A 23,146-nucleotide genomic window follows, 5' to 3' on the forward strand; every position below is an offset into this window, starting at 1 on the left:
AATTTAGCCCTCAACAACTTCTTAGTCTGCCATGACTTTGCAACAACTTCTAATTCGTAATATAGGTGTGTTTTCATAAAAAGAAAAAATAGTTTTGAAATCTATGCCCAATGCCCAAAATGGGACTGTGTCCTTTCACTGCATTCTGTGGGTCACAGCAAGTCACAAAGTCATCCCAGAGTCAAAAGGAGGAATAATGGATCTCACCTCTCAATGGGAAAAGTGGCATGTGCATATAGGGAGGGAAGGAATTGGTGGTGCCCTGTTTGGTGGCTATCTAAGCCTAACTAGTTATTTTAATTCACTCAGACTCTTGCATTTCAGCATATGTCCCTGCTTCCCTCCAGTACAGCTGACCTCACAAAAGTCTCCAATGGCCTAATTAGCATATATTTGCATGTATTATTTATACTACATATCATTTACAGGTATCTTTCAGTATGTTACTTATATTTAAATTTTTGTTAGAAAATTTTCAAACAAGTAAATTTTCAAAAAAGTAAGCAGAATATTATAATGGATCCCATATACACATTACCCAGCATTAATGATTATTAACCTCAGGACCAATCCTGTTTCATCTATACCCTGATCCACTTCTCCTTTCTTACTTTATATTGAAGCAAATTCCAAGCATATTATTTCATCAGTCTGTGTACATTTTAATGACTGTATGGTTATCTACTTATATATTTAGACAATTCTGGTTTTGGACATTTGTGGCTTTTATTTTTATCATTCAGATTATAATCACTGCAGGGGCTCCTGGGTGGCTTAGTCAGTTAAGCTTCTCCCTTTGACTGAGGTCATGATCCCAGTGTCCGGGGATTGAGTCCTGCATCAGGCTGCCTGCTCAGTGGGGAGCCTGCTTTTCCCTCTCCCTCTGTGGCTCCCCCTGCTTGTGCTCTCTCCCTGTCAAATAAATAAAATCTTGAGGAGGAAGTATAACACTGTAATCATTACCACGTATTTTTAATAAAGGAAATACCAACAGCTTTTTCCCATCACATTGACATGTTTTCTTATTTTTATCCTCACAGTTTCCTATAAGGTAGGTAGAGCAGTTATATTATCCCTATTTTATACATAAGAATTTTAAAGTGCAGGGTGCATGGGTGGCTCAGTGGGTTAAGCCTCTGCCTTCAGCTCAGGTCTGGGATCAAGCCCCACATCGGGCTCTCTGCTCAGCAGGGAGGCTGTTCCCCACCCCCCCCACCCCCGCCTGCCTCTCTGCTTACTTGTGATCTCTCTCTCTGTCAAATAAATAAAAATCTTTAAAAAAAAAAAAAAGAATTTTGAAGTGCAGTATCAAGCTGTTGAATAGTAGAGTAAGAATTAGAAACCAGATCTCTTGAATCTACTCTGTTCATTTTAAACTAAACCTTGCTAACTTAAAGTTATTCATAAAACTAATGCACGTATATGATAGAAATGCGCTGCTGTGTAAATATCCATTGAACATCCATTAAGTCTTAGATACAATGATAGACATGCTCCTGTTTAATCTTCATGTCAATACTGTGAGATAAATGTTAATCTCTTTTACAAATGAGGAATGGAAACTCTGAGAAGTTAAATGACTTATTCATCATTACATTGCTCATAAGTAGTGGAATCTGGATTCTGATTTCAGTCTTCTTGCTTCTAACATTAGTACTCTTTCCATTTTTCTCTACATTGATTTTTTTTTAAAGATTTTATTTATTTATTTGACAGAGAGAAATTACAAGTAGACGGAAAGGCAGGCAGAGAGAGAGAGGGAAGCAGGCTCCCTGCTGAGCAGAGAGCCCGATGCGGGACTCGATCCGAGGACCCTGAGATCATGACCTGAGCTGAAGGCAGCGGCTTAACCCACTGAGCCACCCAGGCGCCCCTCTACATTGATATTTCAAGGGCTACTTTTTTAAAAATATTTTTTATTGGGGTGCCTGGGTGGCTCAGTTAGTTGCCTTCAGCTTGGGTCATGATTCCAGGACCCTGGGATTGAGCCCCACATTAGGGTCCCTGCTCAGGGGGGAGTTTGCTTTTCCCTCTGCCCCCCTCTCATGCTTGCTCTGCCTCTCCCTTGCTAGTGCTCTCCCTCTCTCTCAAATAAATAAAATATAAAATAAAACCTTTTTAAAAAATCTCAGGGATTCCTGATGGTGCCTACTCTCTCTCTCTCTCTCTATATATATATATATCTCTATATATATATATATAGAGAGAGAGAGAGAGAGAGAAAGAGACAGTGGGGGGGAGGGGCAGAGAGTAAGGGAGAGAGAATCCCAAACTCCACACTGAGCGCAGAGCCCAACAGGGGGCTTGATCCCACCAGGGGGCTTGATCCCACAACCCCAAGATCACGACCTGAGCCAAAACCAAGAGTCAGATGCTTAACCAACTGTGCCACCCAGGTGCCCTATACTTTTTTTTATTAAAAAAGAAAAAATGACTTTTTGAATAGGTCTTTATTTAACTTGTATTCAAAGTCATAAACATATAATGTTTTCTTACAGCACATTTAGCCCACTTATCTATAACCTTATATCCCAAGTGTTGTGAAATAGTGTGTGTGTGTGTGTGTGTTAGGTGTGGTGCTTTTTATAATGGAACTGATGTTTTGTTTTGTTTTTTAATGAGGTTATTGCTTGCTACCAAGCTTTTAAAATTTGAACTGTATGGCTGGTATGTGCAAGATGTTAAGGAAGATATAAAGGGTCCTCATACATGAAGTCTGTCTTCAAGAAACTTGCAGTGTAGTTGGGAAAGTAGTAGAAGGAAGAGAGTCAATGCCATAGGAGTGGAAGAAACATTATTTTGGCAGCAGTAAAAATACTATCCTATTCATATATGCATAATGCTTTACAACATAATTTTATCCAATAATTTATAATATATTGAATATTCACTGCATATAAAGACCTGCATTAGGGTGTGTAACAGTGAGGCAAAGACACAAGGCTTCTGCTCTGTTAACACTAGAAATCAAACTTCAGAAAGAGAAATCTGACCAGATATTTGTATAGTCCTTATCTTAGTTTGTTCTACTATAACTAAATGTTATAGACTGTGTAACTTCTAAACAACGGAAGTTTATCATAGTTCTGGAGGTTGGAGATCTAAGATCAGGGTGTCAGTTAAGTCAGGTGAGGGTTCTCTTCAGAGCTGCAGACTTCTCACTGTATATTCACCAGTGGAAGGGGTTAGGGAGCACTGTGGGCTCTCTTTGGTAAGGGCACTGATCCCATTCATGAGGGCCCCCTCATAACCTCATCACCTCCCAAATACCTCTCCTCCTAACCCCACCACAGGGGGTGTTAGGATTCTAACATGTGAATTTTCAGGGGGACACAAACATTTAGACCATAGCATTCATTCCATCCCTGGCCCCCCCAAATCATGTCTTTCTTACATTCATTCTATCCCAACAGCTGTAAAAGTCTACGAAGTGTGGAGTCTCATCTAAATCAGTTATGGATGAGACTCAAGGTATAGATCATTCTGAGGAAATCCCTGCCAGCTGTGAATCTGTGAAATCAAACAAATTATGAGTTTCTAAAATATAGTGGTGGGACAGACATAGGATATTTTCATTCCAAAAGGAAGAAATAGGAGAAAAAGAAGGGTAACAATTCCTAAGCAAGTTTAAAGCCCCACAAGGCAACTAACATTAAGTCTTAAGGGTTGAGAATAATTTTCTTTAACTAGATGTTCAGCTCTCTGGTATGGAGGTCCTACCTTCTGGATTAACTCAGGAGGGAGATAAGAGGGAGCAGGAGTCTCACCTTCTGGACCCTCAGGGCCATTTGCAGCCTTATGGCTTTGCGGGGCAGCTCTCATGGGTTGAAGTTGCATTGTGATGGTTCTACCAGTCTGGGAATCCCAGGGGTGGCCCCACTCCCATGGCTTCATTGGGAATTGCCCAGGTTGGGGCTCTCTGGTGGCCTTGCCCCAGAGGTAGCACTGTGTTTGGGTTGTACGCCCACAGCTCTGGGTGGCTTCAACATTCCAAATCTAGGTGGAGGTAGCCCCATGCTTCCATGACTCTCCCGGGTAGGAGTTGGCCCCCCATGGCTTTGGGTGGCACCACTTTGGTTTGGGTAGATGTTGTGTAGCCTGTAGAAACTCAAGAAATGCCCCGCCCTGGCCTGTGAAACTGAGGAGCAGCTCTGATGAAGAATAGCCCAATAGCACAGCCATGGCTCTAAGATCCCATCCTGTGAAATCCAAGTCCAACAGCTAGCCTCATTCCTTCCTCTTCAGTTCACACAGACTTTTCCTTCTTCGGTTGCTACCTAACTGTCAACCCCATACTCAAACCCATACCTAGCTCTCAAACCTATACTGACCCCTTAATCAAAAGGTGGTTTGACCACACCCTGTCCTCTCCTGAACAAGCTTTCCCAATTTTTCCAACATGGACATGCTGAATTTTTAGGTTCCACTTCCTCTTTGATTAACAATCTATCTTTAAATCATCTCTCTTCTTGCATTTTACTAAAGCATTCAAGAAGAATTAGGCTGCTCCTTCAACACCTCAGTTAGGTCGCCTTGGAAATTTCCTCAGCCAAATATCCAGTTCTGTCGCTCACAAGTACTGCCTTCCACAAAACCCCAAGAGGAGAATCCAATTCAGTAAAGCTGTTTGCTGCTTTGTAACAAGGATCATCCTTCCTCTCGTTTCCAATAACATGTTCCTCATTTCCATCTGAGACTTCATCAGAATGTCCTTTACCATCCATCACATTTCCACTGACACTCTGCTCACAACTTGGGTGCTCTCTAAGAAGACTGGGGCTTTCTCTATAGCTTTCTTTCCCATTTGCCTTCTGAGTTCTCACCAGAATTGCTTTAAATGGTCTGTTCATGGGAATATAGTTTTTTTCTATCACAGACCCCCAAATTCTAAGCTTCTACCAATTACTCAATTCCACAGTCACTTCCACATTTTTAGGTATTTGTTACAGCAGCACTCCACTCTCAGTGCCAATTTCTGTCTTGGTCCATTTGTGCTGCTATAACAAAATGTGACAAACCACATAGCTTATGAACAATAGAAATTTATTTCTCACAATTCTGTTGGCTGGAAGTCTGAGATTAGGGGGCCAACAAGGTCAGTTCTGGGTCTTAGACTTCTTGTATTTTCACTTGGCAGAAGAGGCTAGGGAGCTCGGTGGGATCTCTATTATAAAAGCACTAATCCAGGGCACCTGCGTGGCTCAGTGGGTTAAGCTTCTCTCTGCCTTCGGCTCAGGTCATGGTCTCAGGGTCCTGGGATGGAGTTCCGCATTGGGCTCTCTGCTCGGTGGGGAGTCTGCTTCCCCTCTCTCTCTGCCTACTTGTGATCTCTCTCTGTGTCCAATAAATAAATAAAAATCTTTAAAAAATAATAAAAGCACTAATCCCATTCATGAGAGTCCCACCCTCAAGACTTAATCACCATCACATTGGGTGTAAAGATTCCAGTGTGAATTTGGAGGAGGGGGCATAAACCTGCAGACCATAGCAATCCTCTTAAGAAATATTCAGTCTTGGGGCGCCTGGGGGGCTCAGTGGGTTAAAACCTCTGCCTTCGGCTCAGGTCATGATCCCAGGGTTCTGGGATCCAGCCCCACATCAGGCTCTCTGCTCAGCAGGGAGCCTGCTTCCTCCTCTCTCTCTGCCTGCTTCTCTGCCTACTTGTGATCTCTGTCTGTCAAATAAATAAATAAAATCTTAAAAAAAAAAAAAGAAACTATTCAGTCTTTTTTAAGACTTTATTTTTTAGAGTAGTTTAGGGTTCACAAAAAAGTAGGGTGGTACAGAAATGTCTCCTATATTCCCAGCTCCTACACATGCATAACTTCCCTCATTATCAACATTCCCCACCAGAGTGGTAAATTTGTTACAATTGATGAACCTACATTGACACATTATAAAAGCCCAAAGTCCATAGTTTCACTCTTGGTGTACATTCATGGATTTGGACAAAGGTATAGTGATACGTATCCATCATTATGGTATCATACAGAGTATTTTCACTGCTCTGAAAAACTTCTGTGTCTTGTTTATCCCCAGCCTAAGCTGGAATCATACAATATGCAGTCTTTTCAAACTGGCTTCTTTCACTTAATAATATGCATTTAAGTTTCCTCCATGTATTTCATGGCTTCATGGCCCATTTCCTTTTAGTGCCAAATAATAGGTCATTGTCTGGATGTACGATGGTTTATTTATCCATTCACCTACTGAAGGACATCCTGATTGCTTCCAAGTTTGGCAGTTATGAATACAGCTAATGTGAATATCTGCATGCAAAGTTTTGTGTTGACATAAATTTTCAGCTCCTTTGTATAAATATCCAAGAGCACGACTGCTAGATCATATGGTAAGAGTATGTTTAGTTTTATAAGAAACTGCCAAACTGTCTTCCAAAGTTGTACCATTTTGCATTCCCATGAGCAATGAATGAAAGTTCCTGTTTCTCCATGTCCTTGTCAGCATTTGGTGTTGTCAATGTTCTGGATTTTGGCCCCTGGAATAGGTGTGTCAGTACTCTATTTTTTTTTTTTTTTCACGAGCAGAATTTTACAGATCAGCCACTTGTTTGTGGATTTTCCTGGCAACCTCAACAATATTCAAAAGTGAGGCTAAGGCTCCACAAGTAAAATTTCCCCTAATAACATAAGTAGTTACATTGTAGAGGTGACAATTATCAGCATATTGCCAGTAGAGGAAGAGTATAGTGTTGGCATGTGCCGGCCAGTTGGCTTTTTGGTTTAAAGAATATCCTACACAGGAGACAATCACTATAATAAATAAATTTATTTATTTATAAAATAAATTTATATTTATTTATATACCAAATATTTGAAGCCTCTTCTAGAAGCTAGATGCCTTCAATAAACGGTCTTAAAAAATGCTGCTGTGTGGACAGGCAGTTAAATTGCCATATATGGTGACAATGGAATATTTTACACTTCTGTTATCCAATAGAGATATAATATGAGACACAAATGTACTTTAAAAATTTCTATTAAGCGGGGAGGAGTCATGATGGTGGAGAAGTAGCAGGCTGAGACTATTTCAGGTAGCAGGAGATCAGCTAGATAGCTTATCTAAAGATTGCAAACACCTACAAATCCAAAGGCAGATCGAAGAGAAGAAGAACAGCAATTCTAGAAACAGAAAAACAACCACTTTCTGAAAGGTAGGACTGGCGGAGAAGTGAATCCAAAGCGACGGGAAGATAGACCCCCGGTGGGAGGGGCCGGCTCCCAGCAAGCGGTGGAGCAACGGAGCACAAATCAGTACTTTTAAAGTCTGTTCCACTGAGGGGCATCGCTCCAGAGGCTAAACCGGGGTGAAGCCCATGCGGGGTCAGCGTGGCCTCAGGTCCTGCAGGGTCACAGAAAAATCGGGGGTGTCTGAGTGTCGCAGAGCTTGCAGGTATTAGAACGGGGAAGCCGGCTACAGAGACAGAGCCGAGGAGTGAGCTCCCAGCTTGGGGTTACCTTGAACCGGTTGCAGGCTCGGTGAGAGCGTGGCCGGAAGCCACGGAGACAGGAGTAATTGAGCGCTGTTTTCTGAGGGCGCACTGAGGAGTGGGGCCCGGGCTCTTGGCTCCTCTGGGCTGGAGACCAGAAGGCCGCCATTTTCCACTCCCATCCTCCGGAACTCTACGGAAAGCACTCAGGGAACAAAAGCTCTGGAAAGCAAACCCGAGTGGATTACTCAGCCTGGCCCCTGGTAAGGGGGGTGCAATTCTGCCTGGGGCAAAGACACTTGAGAATCACTACAATAGGCCCCTCCCCCAGAAGATCAACAAGAAATCCAGCCAGGACCAAGTTTACCTACCAAGGAGTGCAGTTTCAATACCAAGGAGAGCAGCGGAATTCCAGAAGAGGAGAAAGCAAAGCACAGAACTCATGGTTTTCTCCCCATGATTCTTTAGTCTTGTAGTTAATTTAATTTTTTTTCTTTTTCAATTTTTTTTTCTCTTCTTCTGCTAATTTTTTTAACTTTTACCCTTTTCTTTTTTAACGTTTTTAAACTAGTTTATCTAATATATATATTTTTTTCTTTTTTATACATTTTCTTTATTCGTTTTCTTTTCTTAATTGTTTCTTTTCTTTCTTTCTTTCTTTTTTTTTTCTTTCTGAACCTCTTTTTATCCCCTTTCTTCCCCCTCACAATTTGGGATCTCTTCTGATTTGGTTAAAGTATATTTTCCTGGGGTTCTTGCCACCCTTTTAGTATTTTACTTGCTCCTTCATATACTCTTATCTGGACAAAATGACAAGGCGGAAAAATTCACCACAAAAAAAAAAGAACAAGAGGCAGTACCGAAGGCTAGGGACCTAATCAATACAGACATTGGCAATATGTCAGATCTAGAGTTCAGAATGACGATTCTCAAGGTTCTAGCCGGGCTCAAAAAAGGCATGGAAGGTATTAGAGAAACCCTCTAAGGAGACATAAAAGCCCTTTCTGGAGAAATAAAAGAACTAAAATCTAACCAAGTTGAAATAAAAAAAAAAGCTATTAATGAGGTGCAATAAAAAAATGGAGGCTCTGACTGCTAGGATAAATGAGGCAGAAGAAAGAATTAGTGATATAGAAGACCAAATGACAGAGAATAAAGAAGCTGAGCAAAAGAGGGACAAACAGCTACTGGACCACAAGGGCAGAATTCGAGAGATAAGTCAAACCATAGGACAAAACATTAGAATAATTGGGATTCCAGAAGAAGAAGAAAGAGAGAGGGGAGCAGAAGGTATACTGGAGAGAATTATTGGAGAGAATTTCCCCAATATGGCAAAGGGAACAAGCATCAAAATCCAGAAGGTGCAGAGAACCCCCCTCAAAATCAATAAGAATAGGTCCACACCCCATCACCTAATAATAAAGTTTACAAGTCTTAGTGACAAAGAGAAAATCCTGAAAGCAGCCCGGGATAAGAAGTCTGTAACATACAATGGTAAAAATATTAGATTGGGGATGCCTGGGTGGCTCAGTGGGTTAAGCCTCTGCCTTCGGCTCAGGTCATGGTCTCAGGGTCCTGGGATCGGGTCCTGGAATCGAGCCCTGCATCGGACTCTCTGCTCCACAGAGAGCCTGCTTCCTCCTCTCCCTCTCTATCTGCCTGCCTCTCTGCCTACTGGTGATCTCTGCCTGTCAAATAAATAAATAAAATCTTAAAAAAAAACACACCAAATATTAGATTGGCAGACTTATCCACAGAGACCTGGCAGGCCAGAAAGAGCTGGCATGATATATTCAGAGCACTAAACGAGAAAAACATGCAGCCAAGAATACTATATCCAGCTAGGCTATCATCGAAAATAGAAGGAGAGATTAAAAGCTTCCAGGACAAACAAAAACTGAAAGAATTTGCAAACACCAAATCAGCTCTATAGGAAATATTGAAAGGGGTCCTCTAAGCAAAGAGAGAGCCTGAAAGTAGTAGATCAGAAAGGAACAGAGACAATATACAGTAACAGTCACCTTACAGGCAATACAATGGCACTAAATTCATATCTCTCAATAGTTACCCTGAATATTAATGGGCTAAATGCCCCAATCAAAAGACACAGGGTATCAGAATGGATAAAAAAAAAAGAACAAAAAACAAACCCATCTATATGTTGCCTACAAGAAACTCATTTTAAACCCAAAGACACCTCCAGATTTAAAGTGAGGGGGTGGAAAAGAATTTACCATGCTAATGGACATCAGAAGAAAGCAGGAGTGGCAATCCTTATATCAGATTTTAAGCCAAAGACTATAATAAGAGATGAGGAAGGACATTATATCATACTCAAAGGATCTGTCCAACAAAAAGATCTAACTATTTTAAATATCTATGCCCCCAACGTGGGAGCAGCCAACTATATAAACCAATTAATAACAAAATCAAAGAAACACATCAACAATAATACAATACTAGTAGGGGACTTTAACACTCCCCTCACTGAAATGGACAGATCATCCAAGCAAAAGATCAACAAGGAAATAAAGGCCCTAAATGACACATGGGACCAGATGGACATCACAGATATATTCAGAACATTTCATCCCAAAGCAGCAGAATACACATTCTTCTCTAGTGCACATGGAACATTCTCCAGAATAGATCACATCCTGGGTCCTAAGTCAGGTCTCAACCAGTATCAAAAGATTGGAATCATTCCCTGCATATTTTCAGACCACAATGCTCTGAAGCTAGAACTCAATCACAAGAGGAAATTTGGAAAGAACCCAAATACATGGAGACTAAACAGCATCCTTCTAAAGAATGACTGGGTCAACCAGGAAATTAAAGGAGAATTGAAAAAATTCATGGAAACAAATGATAATGAAAACACAACGGTTCAAAATCTGTGGGACACAGCAAAGGCAGTCCTGAGAGGAAAATATATAGTGGTACAAGCCTTTCTCAAGAAACAAGAAAGGTCTCAGGTACACAACCTAACCCTACACCTAAAGGAACTGGAGAAAGAACAAGACAGAAACCCTAAACCCAGCAGGAGAAGAGAAATCATAAAGATCAGAACAGAAATCAATAAAATAGAAACCAAAAAAACAATAGAACAAATCAACGAAACTAGGAGCTGGTTCTTTGAAAGAATTAATAAGATTGATAAACCCCTGGCCAGACTAATCAAAAAGAAAAGAGAAAGGACCCAAATAAATAAAATCATGAATGAAAGAGGAGAGATCACAACTAACACCAAAGAAATACAAACAATTATAAGAACATACTATGAGCAACTCTATGCCAACAAATTTGACAATCTGGAAGAAATGGATGCATTCCTAGAGACATATAAACTACCACAACTGAACCAGGAAGAAATAGAAAGCCTGAACAGGCCCATAACCAGTAAGGAGATTGAAACAGTCATCAAAAATCTCCAAACAAACAAAAGCCCAGGGCCAGACGGCTTCCCGGGGGAATTCTACCAAATATTTAAAGAACTGATTCCTATTCTCCTGAAACTGTTCCAAAAAAACAGAAATGGGAGGAAAACTTCCCAACTCATTTTATGAGGCCAGCATCACCTTGATGCCAAAACCAGACAAGGATCCCATAAAAAACGAGAACTACAGGCCAATATCTTGATGAACACAGATGCGAAAATTCTCCCCAAAATACTAGCCAATAGGATTCAACAGTACATTAAAAGGATCATTCACCATGACCAAGTGGGAATTATTTCAGGGCTGCAAGTTTGGTTCAACATCCACAAATCAATCAATGTGATACAACACATTAATAAAAGAAAGAAGAAGAACCATATGATACTCTCAATAGATGCTGAAAAAGCATTTGACAAAGTACAGCATCCCTTCCTGATCAAAACTCTTCAAAGTGTAGGGATAGAGAGCACATACCTCAATATTATCAAAGCCATCTATGAAAAACCCACCACAAATATCGTTCTCAATGGAGAAAAACTGAAAGCTTTTCTGCTAACGTCAGGAACACGGCAGGGATGTCCATTATCACCACTGCTATTCAACATAGTACTAGAAGTCCTAGCCTCAGCAATCAGACAACAAAAAGAAATTAAAGGCAACCAAATCGGCAAAGAAGTCGTCAAACTATCACTTCTTGCAGATGATATGATACTATATGTGGAAAACCAAAAAGACTCCACTCCAAAACTGCTAGAACTTAGACAGGAATTCAGCAAAGTGTCAGGATATAAAATCAATGCACAGAAATCAGTTGCATTTCTCTACACCAACAACAAGACAGAAGAAAGAGAAATTAAGGAGTCAATCCCATTTACAATTGCACCTAAAACCATAAGATACCTAGGAATAAACCTAGCCAAAGAGGCAAAGAATCTATATTCAGAAAACTATAAAGTACTCATGAAAGAAATTGAGGAAGACACAAAGAAATGGAAAAATGTTCCATGCTTCTGGATTGGAAGAATAAACATTGTGAAAATGTCTATGCTACCTAAAGCAATCTACACATTTAATGCAATTCCTATCAAAGTACCATCCATTTTCTTCAAAGAAATTGATCAAATAATCCTAAAATTTATATGGAACCAGAAAAGACCTCAAATAGCCAAAGGAATATCGAAAAAGAAAGCCAAAGTTGGTGGCATCACAATTCCGGACTTCAAGCTCTATTACAAAGCTGTCATCATCAAGACAGCATTGTACTGGCACAAAAACAGACACATAGATCAATGGAACAGACTAGAGAGCCCAGAAATAACCCTCAACTCTATGGTCAACTAATCTTCAACAAAGCAGTAAAGAATGTCCAATGGAAAAAAAGACAGCCTCTTCAATAAATGGTGTTGGGAAAATTGGACAGCCAAATGCAGAAAAATGAAATTGGACCATTTCCTTACACCACACATGAAAATAGACTCAAAATGGATGAAGGACCTCAATGTGAGAAAGGAATCCATCAAAATCCTTGAGGAGAACACAGGCAGCAACCTCTTTGACCTCAGCCACAGCAACATCTTCCTAGGAACATCACCAAAGGCAAGGAAAGCAAGGGCAAAAATGAACTATTGGGATTTTATCAAGATCAAAAGCTTTTGCACAGCAAAAGAAACAGTTAACAAAACCAAAAAACAACTGACAGAATGGGAGAAGATATTTGCAAACGACATATCAGATAAAGGGCTAGTGTCCAAAATCTATAAAGAACTTAGCAAACTCCACACCCAAAGAACAAATAATCCAATCAAGAAATCCAATCAAGAAGACATGAACAGACATTTCTGCAAAGAAGACATCCAGATGGCCAACAGACACATGAAAAAGTGCTCCATATCACTCGGCATCAGGGAAATACAAATCAAAACCACAATGAGATATCACCTCACACCAGTCAGAATGGCTAAAATTAACAAGTCAGGAAATGACAGATGCTGGCGAGGATGTGGAGAAAGGGGAACCCTCCTACACTGTTGGTGGGAATGCAAGCTGGTGTGACCACTCTGGAAAACAACATGGAGGTTCCTCAAAATGTTGAAAATACAGCTATCCTATGATCCAGCAATTGCACTACTGGGTATTTACCCTAAAGATACAAACGTAGTGATCCAAAAGGGCACGTGCACCCAAATGTTTATTGCAGCAATGTCTACAATAGCCAAACTATGGAAAGAACCTAGATGTCCATCAACAGATGAATGGATAAAGAAGATGTGGCATATATACACAATGGAATACTATGCAGCCATCAAAAGAAATGAAATCTTGCCATTTGCAACAACGTGGATGGAACTAGAGGGTATCCTGCTTAGCAAAATAAGTCAAGCGGAGAAAGACAACTATCATATGATCTCTCTGATTTGAGAAAGTGGAGATGCAACATGGGGGGTTAAGTGGGTAGGAGAAGAATAAATGAAACAAGATGGGATTGGGAGGGAGACAAACCATAAGTGACTTTTAATCTCACAAAACAAACTGACGGTTGCTGGGAGGAGGGTGGTTGGGAGAATAGGTTTGGGGTTATGGACACTGGGGAGGGTATGTGCTATGGTGAGTGCTGTGAAGTGTGTAAACCTGGTGATTCACAGACCTGTACCCCTGGGGATAAAAATATATGTTTATAAATAATAAAAAATTTAAAAATTTTCTATTAAGCAAATTGATAAAATGAAAAATAATTTTATATTTATTGCAACATATTGAGAATATTTCAATGTGAGGGAATATAAAAAATTACTGAGATAATTTATACTTTTCATATAAGGTTTTCAAATAATATATGTGTTATTGAGTTAAGAGTGTATTTTACACTTACATATCTCAATTCACACTTCAAGTGGATCCACATTTCAAGTGCTTTTACATGACACAATTCTATTATCCCTCAGCCTTCAGTCATTTTCTGAACCATTTGGAGGTAAGAAAACCAGTGTACTGTTGAAATAATGAATGCCCTGAGCTAGTGCACACCATGCATCATTACTATCATCTTTCTGGGAGTTGGTCCATTAAGAGTAATAGCCATACCTGAAGAGCAGCCTTCTACTACTTGCTGAAGATTATTACACATTGTCCCTTGAATAAGATGTGCAAATGGTTTTGTATTAAATACAACTCTTCCTTCAGAATCCTCTGCATTTTCTGCAAGAACTCCAGCTTATTTGAGGCTGAGTGCCAGCTGAATGTCTTCAGATAACTTCCAAATCACACTTCGATCTGCACACTTCTCAGACTTGCCGAGAAGGCTGTCTTTCAAACTCTGTACTTGACAATTTCTCCTTCCACAGTCAGGTATGGAAGGTCGCCATTTATAGTGAGGCCCAGATGGAAAAGTTGTGATAAAGCCCTAGCAGACAACAGGTACTTTTTGTTAATGACAGCAAATGTAGTGGGACGTACAAGAACCAGTTGTAGTTGTCGCCATGCTTTTCACAGACATAATTGTAAGTTGTCCTCATCTGTAACCACATGTCATTTTTAAAAATTATTAAACAATCATTTTTAGTACTGTAGGGCTCTTTGTCACAGTTGGGTATGGTCCGAGTCTCTTTCAGCACAACCCAGTAATGCTCATTTGCATTCTCCAAGGCTGATATAGTCAACATGGCTACTGTTATTAATATCCATGCACTGCACTCCTGAAATGTTTAATAGATCTTTTCTGTTTGGTGGAGGAAGGTGATGGTGATCATGATTGTTACCTCTGTTGAATGGTAATTGGCTACATAGTTATTAAAACAGAGTAAATGCTCCCAAGCACCATACTGGTAAAAAAAAAAAAAAAAAACATGCGCATGCACACACACACACACACACAAACACGCACACAGGTAAAACAAAACAAAACAAAACAAAAACCACACAGACACACACACACACACTGGTAAAAGAAAAAAAAACCACACATGCATGCACACATTTCAATACTCAGAAAAAGGAATTTAAAATTGGGGTTTACATCACAATTGTGTATTCAGTACCTGGTACACATCTCTTATGTTAATTTACATTGGGTCCTTTTTAAGGCTTTTCTTTATTTTACTTATAATCGTCATTTTAGTATTTTACTTTAGATCTCCAAACTTTTTATTCTCTACAGATCTTTAAAAAAAATTGAGTGAGATATTTTTTGATTCTTTGTGCCCAGGGTGTTTGTGGACGTGCACATATGTGTTAAGAGTCTCTTCTGTACTCTACTACAATGTATAAAAAGAATTAAAACTACCCAGAGTTTTGATTTAAATATACCAACTATGGAGCTTATGAGAATATACCACTTTGTGATATCATTGTGACTTTCTGATCAATTAATCAAATATTAAATTTGAGGTCTTACTCTTTTCTGAGATTTAAATTACGGTTCTTGGGGCCCCTGGGTGGCTCAGAAGGTTAAAGCCTCTGCCTTCGGCTCAGGTCATGATCCCAGAGTCCTGGGATCGAGTCCCACATGGGGCTTTCTCCTTGGCGGGGAGCCTGCTTCCTCCTCTCTCTGTCTGCCTGCCTCTCTGCTTACTTGTGAACTCTTGTCGAAGAAATAAATAAAATATTTTTTAAAAAAAATTACGGTTCTTAATATGTGTTGGTCAGTAGTTTATAGTTCAATGAAGAAAATTCTATGGATGTGTACTCATGTAGTATGTATTATATTGTACTAAAAGTATGAAACCTTTGGTATGTTATTTGATCAATTTTTAAATATGCACTGAAAGAGCCTTTAATATAACAGATTGTATGTAATTCATGTTCTTTAAACTACTTTAAATATCCTTAAAGAATTTGATGGCATTGCAAGATTTTTAAGTCATTTTCCTAAGTGAAATATGAACTTTTATATTTTCTCTGTTTTTCCTCACTTTACAGATGCAGCAGCTTGAGAGACAAGTTATCGATGCTGAACGTCAAGCAGAAAAAGCTTTTCAACAGGTAGAGTATAATTCTAGTTAAATTTTTTTTTCTTAGGTGCCTGGGTGGCTCAGTCGATTAAGGGTCTGACTTCGGCTCAGGTCATGATCTCGGGGTCCTGGGATCGAGCCTCAGGAGGGGCTCCACACTTGCCCAGGAGTCTGCTTCTCCCCCTCCCTCTACCCATCACCCCACTTATGTGTGCTTTCTCTCAAATAAATAAATAAATAAAATCTTAAAAAAATTTTTTTCTCTCTCTACCAATATGAACCTTGTTTTGCCCAAAACAATCCTCAAAATAGTCTTCAACCCTTCTCTACATCCTATCACTCTGACTGCTCTGTGACCTGGATCCATAGGGACAGTAGAGAATTTAATTTTATTTTGCTCCTTAACAGATTTCCATAATACGAAAATGCTTCCATTAGAAGGTTTATCTTCTGAAAAAATCAGATATGATTTTTATGGAAATCCTAACCATAATGATGTTGTAAATATAAATATGTTCATAACATTGTCTTTTATTGTTATGTTAGTCACCATACAGTACATCATTAGTTTTTGATGTAGTGTTCCATGATTCATTGTTTGCATATAATACTGAGTGCTCCATACAATACATGCCCTCCTTAATACCCATCACCAGGTTAACCCATTCCCCCACCCTCCCTGCCCTCTAAAACCCTCAGTTTGTTTTTCAGAGTCCATAGTCTCTCATGATTCGTCTCCCCCTTGGAATTCCCCCGCTTCATTTTTCCCTTCCTTCTCCTAATGTCCTCCATGCTATTCCTTATGTTCCAATAATAAGTGAAGCCATATGATAATTGACTTTCTCTGTTTGACTTATTTCACTCAGCATAATCTCCTCCAGTCCCATCCATGCTGATGCAAAAGTTGGGTATTCATCCTTTCTGATGGCTGAGTAATATTCCATTATATATATGGACCATATCTTCTTTATCTATTCATCTGTTGAATAGCATCTCTGCTCTTTCTACATTTTAGCTATTGGGGACATTGCTGCTAGGAACATTGGGGTGCATATGCCCTTCTTTTCACTACATCTGTATCTTTGGGGTAAATACCCAGTACTGCAGTTGCTGGGTCATAGGGTAGCTCTATTTCTAATTTTTTGAGGAAGTTCCCCATTGTTTTCCAAAGTGGCTATACCACTTGCATTTCCACCAACAGTGTAAGCGGGTTCCCCTTTCTTCACAATCTCTCCAACACTTGTTGTTTCTTGCCTTGTCAATTTTTGCCATTCTAACTGATGTGAGATGGTATCTCAGTGTGGGTTTGATTTAAATTTCCCTAGTAGCTAATGATGATTAACATTTTTTCATGTCTGTTAGCCATTTGTATGTCTTCTTTTGAAGTGTCTGTTCATGTCTTCTGCCCGTTTTCTGATTTGATTGTTTGTTTTTTGGAAGTTGAGTTTAAGAAGTTCCTTATAGTTCTTGGATATCAACCATTTGTAGAGTCATTTGCAAATATCTTCTCCCATTCTGTGGATTGCCTGTTTTGTTGGCTGTTTCCTATGCTGTGCAGAAGTTTTTTTATCTTGATGAGGTCCCAAAATTCATTTTTGCTTTTGTTTCTCTTGACTTTGGAGACATTTTTTGAAAAAAGTTGCTGTGGCTGATGTCGAAGAAGTTACTGCCTATGTTCTACTCTAGGATTTTGGTGGATTCCTATCTCACACTGAGGTCTTTCTTCCATTTTGAGTTTATCTTTGTGTATGATGTAAGAGAATGGTCGGGTTTCATTCTTCTGTATATACCTGTCCAATTTCCCCAGCACCCTTTATTGAAGAGACTGTCTTTTTTCCATTGGATACTTTTTTTCTGCTTTCTTGAAGATTGTTTGACTGTAGAGTTGAGGGTCCATATCTGGGCTCTCTCTTCTGTTCCGTTGGTCTATGTGTCTGTTTTTGTGCCAGTACCATGCTGCCTTGGTGATCACAGCCTTGTAATATACCTTGAAATCAGGCAACATGATGCCCCCAGCTTTGGGGTTTTTTTGTGTTTTGTTTTTTTTCCCCCAACATTTCCTTGGTGATTTGGGGTATTTTCTAGTCCATACACATTTATGATTGTTTGTTCCAGCACTTCAAAAAATGCTGTTGGTATTTTGATCTGGATGGTGTTGGAAGTATAGATTGCCCTGGGAAGCATAGACATTTTAACAGTGTTTATTCATCCGATCCATGAGCATGGAATGTTTTTCCATCTTTTTGTGTCTTCTTCAATTTCTTTCATGAGTGTTTTGTAGTTTTTAGAGTATAGATCTTTTACCTCTTTGTTTAGGTTTATTTCAAGGTACCGATGCTATTGTAAATGGAATCAATTCTCTAATTTCTCTTTCTAAAGTTACATTGTTAGTGTATAAGAAAGCAACTGATTTCTGTGCATTGATTTTGTATCCTGCCACATTACTGAATTGCTGTATGAGTTCTGGTAATTTGGAGGTAGAGTCTTTTGGGTTTTCCACATAAAGTACTGTGTCATCTGCGAAGAGTAGCAGTGTCTTTCATAGAAATAAAGATTTGGAAATAATATGAATGCCATATTATAAGAGAATGAATAAGTGTACTATATTTATTCCATGAAATATTAAGCAACCATTAAAAATAATTATTACAAAAGGCATACTAATACAGAAAAATGCTTAGAGTTATATCAGGAAAACTACATACAAAAACGTATACTTAGTATTAATAGGCATGTGGGGGAAGAGTCAAAGCTTTGATATGTCACTTAACTCAATCTGGGCCTTGCCAACATTAAAATGAGTGTTTTGGATGAGCCCACGAGCCTTAAAGTTTGTCTAATGATCCTCATTCCATAGCTTCACATTTTATGAAAAGATCTTTCTCAGATTCAGGCAAGTCAGGATTTTCAAAATTATAATTTTTTCTAAGAAATGTATATTTCTTATTCTTGCTCTAGATTTGTAGTGTTTCTTCTCTTCAATTTGAGTACTACCAAATCTTGTTTTCACCTAAAAGATTTGATTTTATACAGCAGATTCAGTAGATTGATTTAGTGGCTTGATAAATTTCCAAACAAACCCAATCTAAGGTAATCTCCGAATTTCTTAATTATACTTAAAAGAAATTCCTAAAATTTTATTATGCCAAATTTCAACCAGTGCAAGAGTAGAGAAAATAACATCATGAACCCTCATCACTAGCTTTAACAATTAGTCTACTCAAGGCTAATCAATACCTCCATTCACTTTATTCTCCATCCCCACACCAGGTTATTTTGAAACAACTTCTAGACATCATGTCATTTCACCCATGAGTATTTCAGCAACTAATCTGAAAATAGGATTTAAAAATTGGAACTATAGTATCATCACACCAGCAATTCTTTAAAATCTCAAATTTAGGTATTGGTAGAAGTTTGAATAGTAATTGTAAAGATCTATGCTGTGCTAGATTTTTTTTTTTTAGATTACTTATTTATTTATTTATTTGACACACACACAGAGAGAGAGAGAGAGATAACAAGCAGGCAGAGAGGCAGGCAGAGACAGAGAGAGGGGGATGCAGGCTCCCTGCTGAGCAAAGAGCCCAGTACGGGGCTCGATCCCAGGACTCTGGGATCATGACCTGAGCTGAAGGCAGAGGCTTTAACTCACTGAGCCAACCAGGCACCCCGCTGTGCTTGATTTTTTTTTAATGTTCTTTAGCTAATAATACCAAATAGTTTTATTTCTATTTGTAGCTCTAAAAATCCAATAACTAACAGTAAACTCATAAAAGGTCACTTATAGTCTATGAAAGACTCCCACAACTATGTCCCTTTTTGCCATTGTATACTAAATGCCCTTGTCCTTGTCTTTGTCTATTGTCCCTGTTTAGTCCCACACCTAGTAGCACACATTCAGCAGTTTGTCCTTCTTATCGCTCTCTTTATCTTTCCCTTTCTGACTTTGGCCTTTCCTTGGTGACATCTCTCTTTACCTCTATCCCCATGGTTATCTATCTCTCTCTTCTTCCCTATTTTTACCTTCCCTTTCTTTTTTCCCTTTAACACCTCTTAGTATAGAGGAAAAAAGAAAGAAATGAAGGATGGTTTTGTTTTGCCTTTTCTTAAGTTAAATTAAAATCCTTTTTAAAAATTTATTTATTTATTTATTTGTCAGAGACACACACAGAAGCAGAGAACCCATGAGCTGGGGGAGTGGCAGATTTCCTACTGAGCGGGGAACCAGACATGGGACTCAGTCCCAGGACTCTGGGATCATGACCTGAGCTGAAGGCCCACGTTTAACCAGCTGAGCCACCCAGGCATGCTTTAAATTAAAATTCTTAATTTATATGTGCAGCGTATGGTTAGCTCTGAAAAGTAAACTAATATGTCTTTCTTATTTGTGATTTTCAGGGTTTTCTTTTGTGATTCACTAAATCTTAAGAGCAAAAAAAGAATCCCCATTCCCAATTCAAGGGAAACAAGCCATGGCTGTTTGTAGCTATTAGGACCCAACCACTGATCTTGATAAGCTAGCAGGAAGAATTTCTTATTTGAGGTTATTCTTTGAGGATATCGGGTATAAAGTTATTTCTGTGTGCAACATTTTATTTATTTAAAAATTTTATTTATCTTATTTGACAGAGAGAAACAGAGAGAGGGAACGCAAGCAGGGAAGTAGGGGAGAGAGAGAAGCACACTTCCTGCTAAGCAGGGAGCCAAGTGTGGGGCTCGATCCCAGGACCTTGGGATCATGACCTGAGCCCAAAACATATGCTTAACAACCGAGTCGCCCAGGCACCCTGTGTGCTACATTTTAAAGCAAAAAGTCACCATGATTGGCTAAATGGCCTTAAATCAAACCCCTCCTCCCATAAAGAGTGAGCGATATTTGCAAATCTCCCTGAGTTTCTGTGTAATTTAGCAAATCCGAAGTATTTGGTTTTGTCACACTTTAAATTTGTTTAGTACCTGTTTTGTTGTGCTTCACAAGGGATTTTTTCCCTTATGTAATGGTACATTTTATTATATATTATATTATTATACATCGTACATATTATATATTATATACATATTACATATTATTCACAGTATTACATACATAATGATTCTGAAAGGTTTTTTTATCTTTATTTTTTTAAGATTTTACTTATTTATTTGATAGACAGAGATCACAAGTAGGCAGAGAGGTAGGTAGAGAGAGGGGGAAGCAGGCTCCCCTCTGAACAGGGAGCCCAATGCGGGGCTCAGTCCCGGGACCCTGGGACCACAACCTGAGCCGAAGGCAGAGGCTTTGACCCACTGAGCCACCCAGACGCCCTGATTCTGAAAGTTTATAGGAAATATAAAGAGAGCAAATGAATTCTGATGTACCAATTATATTACCTTCTTGTGGCCTTCACATGACTAAGTAAATGTTATTAACATAGAGTAACCACATCCTTTGCTATCTTTAGCAGTGTCCATGGGACTGTGCCCTATCTGCTGTTTATGTTGCTAAAATTCAGCTTGTCCTTTGTCATTGAGTCATATCCTAATATTTAAACTGTATTTATATTAACCGAAAAGGAACATTTCACCACTAAAAGCAGTAGTCAGCGCAAACTGACTCAACTTTGTACTTGAGCTTTTTTCATTTTTCCCCTTGTTTTTAATGAGTGGCATTATCTTACCTGTACAACCATTAAATAAGTTGGCCGTAGAGAAGAAATTGTACCTTTTTCCAGAGAAATCTTGGCGATCATTATGCTGTAGTACATTTTTATTGTAGTTGTTCAGAGTTTGGAAAGCAGTATGTGCACATCAATCCCGAATTACTTATGAGTATTCCTGTGAGATAGAAAAACTGCAGATTGCACATTTGGGAGATACTAATACACAGGATTCATTCTTTATCTGATTAGTTGTATATTACAATCTATTACACTGATTTATGCTAACCAGGTCCACCTAGGTGGCTTAGTCAGTTAAGCAGCTGCCTTCGGCTCAGGTCATGGTCCCAGGGTCCTGGAATCAAGTCCTGCATCAGGCTTCTTGCTCAGCCGGGAGCCTGTTTCTCCCTCTGCGGGCCACTCCCCCTGGTTGTGTGCATGCTCTCTTGCTCTCTCTCTCTCTGGCAAATAAATAAATAAAATCTTTAATTTATGCTAACCAAAAGGGAGTACAATAATTTCCCCTATAGAAATTTGTGTTTTCATTCTGTCCTTCTGTTCTCAATCCCTTGCCTGTGTTGGGTGCAGACTTGGTAGGATTTTAAAGTTCTCTCTGACCATTCTAATATGTGGACTAATCTGCCTCCCTGTGAAGTTGGTTCTTAGATTCCAAGTCACTTGTGGTTCTTAATAAGTGACAACTACTCAGTCATGCTATTATCCAGGACCTTGTAATGATTTACTTCATTACATGGAAACCTACTTTATCCAGTGCTACTACTCCTTTTCTTCTCCAGTAAGAATTGTTCCAGTCTTACTACATAAATTCTGGAGCACTATTTGCAAAATAATTGTGTTTAAGATGTGAAAGAATAATTACTTAATTTGCAGTAAATTTAAGTAACTGGTAAATGGTCTAGAATTCAAAATAGCCTTATAATTCCTTTCTTCATTCTATTTTGGAATGATCGGGTATTTTTATCATGCCATTGCAACACATATAGGGAAAAAGAAACTTTCAAACCACCACCCCCCCCCGAAAATATAGTCACATCTTAATTACCTGTAGTGGGGTAGGAAGGGATGGGGTTAGAAAAGGGAAAAGTATGGGCAGGAAAATTGGAAACAGCATTGGGAGTTGTGTCAGTCCCCAAGACTTTCCCCAAGGTTTGATGATTCCCCAGAAGAACTCACAGAACTCAGAAAAGCTGTTATACTCACGGTTATGTTCTATTACAGTGAAAGCTTACAGATTAAAATCAGCAAAGGAAAAATGCACATAGAGCAGAGTCCAGGAGAAACCAGATGTGAGCTTCCAGTTGTCCTCTCTCACTGGAGTTACACAGGGATGCACTTAATTCTCCCATCAACGATATGTGACAACATACAAAGTATTGCTGACTAGGGAAATTCACCTGAGCCTTGGTGTCCAGAATTTTTATTGGCAGGGGGTGGGGCTGGTAGTGTCAGTCTTGTAGGCATGGAATGCATGTGTGACTGACCTTAGCTATTCAGTTTCCAACCTTGCACAGGTCAAGCTGATACAGTGTGGTCCAGGACCCAAGGTGAGGCTTTCACCATAAATTACGCTATTGGCATAAACTATCTGGTGTGGCCCAATTTCTCAAGTGTATAGAGTCTTATCAGGCAGGATATTACAAGGGCACAGAAGTTATT

The 23,146-nt window shown here is 39.2% G+C and overlaps 2 protein-coding genes across 5 annotated transcripts in view; one reads left to right on the forward strand and one right to left on the reverse strand.

The window, feature by feature from the left end:
* The window catches only part of PLEKHH2 (pleckstrin homology, MyTH4 and FERM domain containing H2), a 119,644-nt gene that overhangs the window by 19,381 nt on the left and 77,117 nt on the right, over positions 1 to 23,146 (forward strand). For all 4 annotated transcript variants that reach the window (XM_044263607.1, XM_044263609.1, XM_044263608.1 and 1 more), the window contains exon 3: positions 15,799 to 15,861. In XM_044263607.1, coding sequence (XP_044119542.1) covers positions 15,799 to 15,861 — 63 coding nt within the window. The remainder of the gene's footprint in view (positions 1 to 15,798; positions 15,862 to 23,146) is intronic.
* On the reverse strand, positions 13,830 to 14,701 carry C1GALT1C1L (C1GALT1 specific chaperone 1 like). The gene is given in 6 exon segments (XM_044263611.1): positions 13,830 to 13,888; positions 13,891 to 14,196; positions 14,199 to 14,333; positions 14,336 to 14,517; positions 14,519 to 14,662; positions 14,664 to 14,701. Coding segments are annotated over 6 exon segments (864 nt in total).

The sequence above is a fragment of the Neovison vison genome, chromosome 8 (genome assembly GCF_020171115.1).
Source record: "Neovison vison isolate M4711 chromosome 8, ASM_NN_V1, whole genome shotgun sequence".
Lineage (NCBI taxonomy): Eukaryota > Metazoa > Chordata > Mammalia > Carnivora > Mustelidae > Neogale > Neogale vison.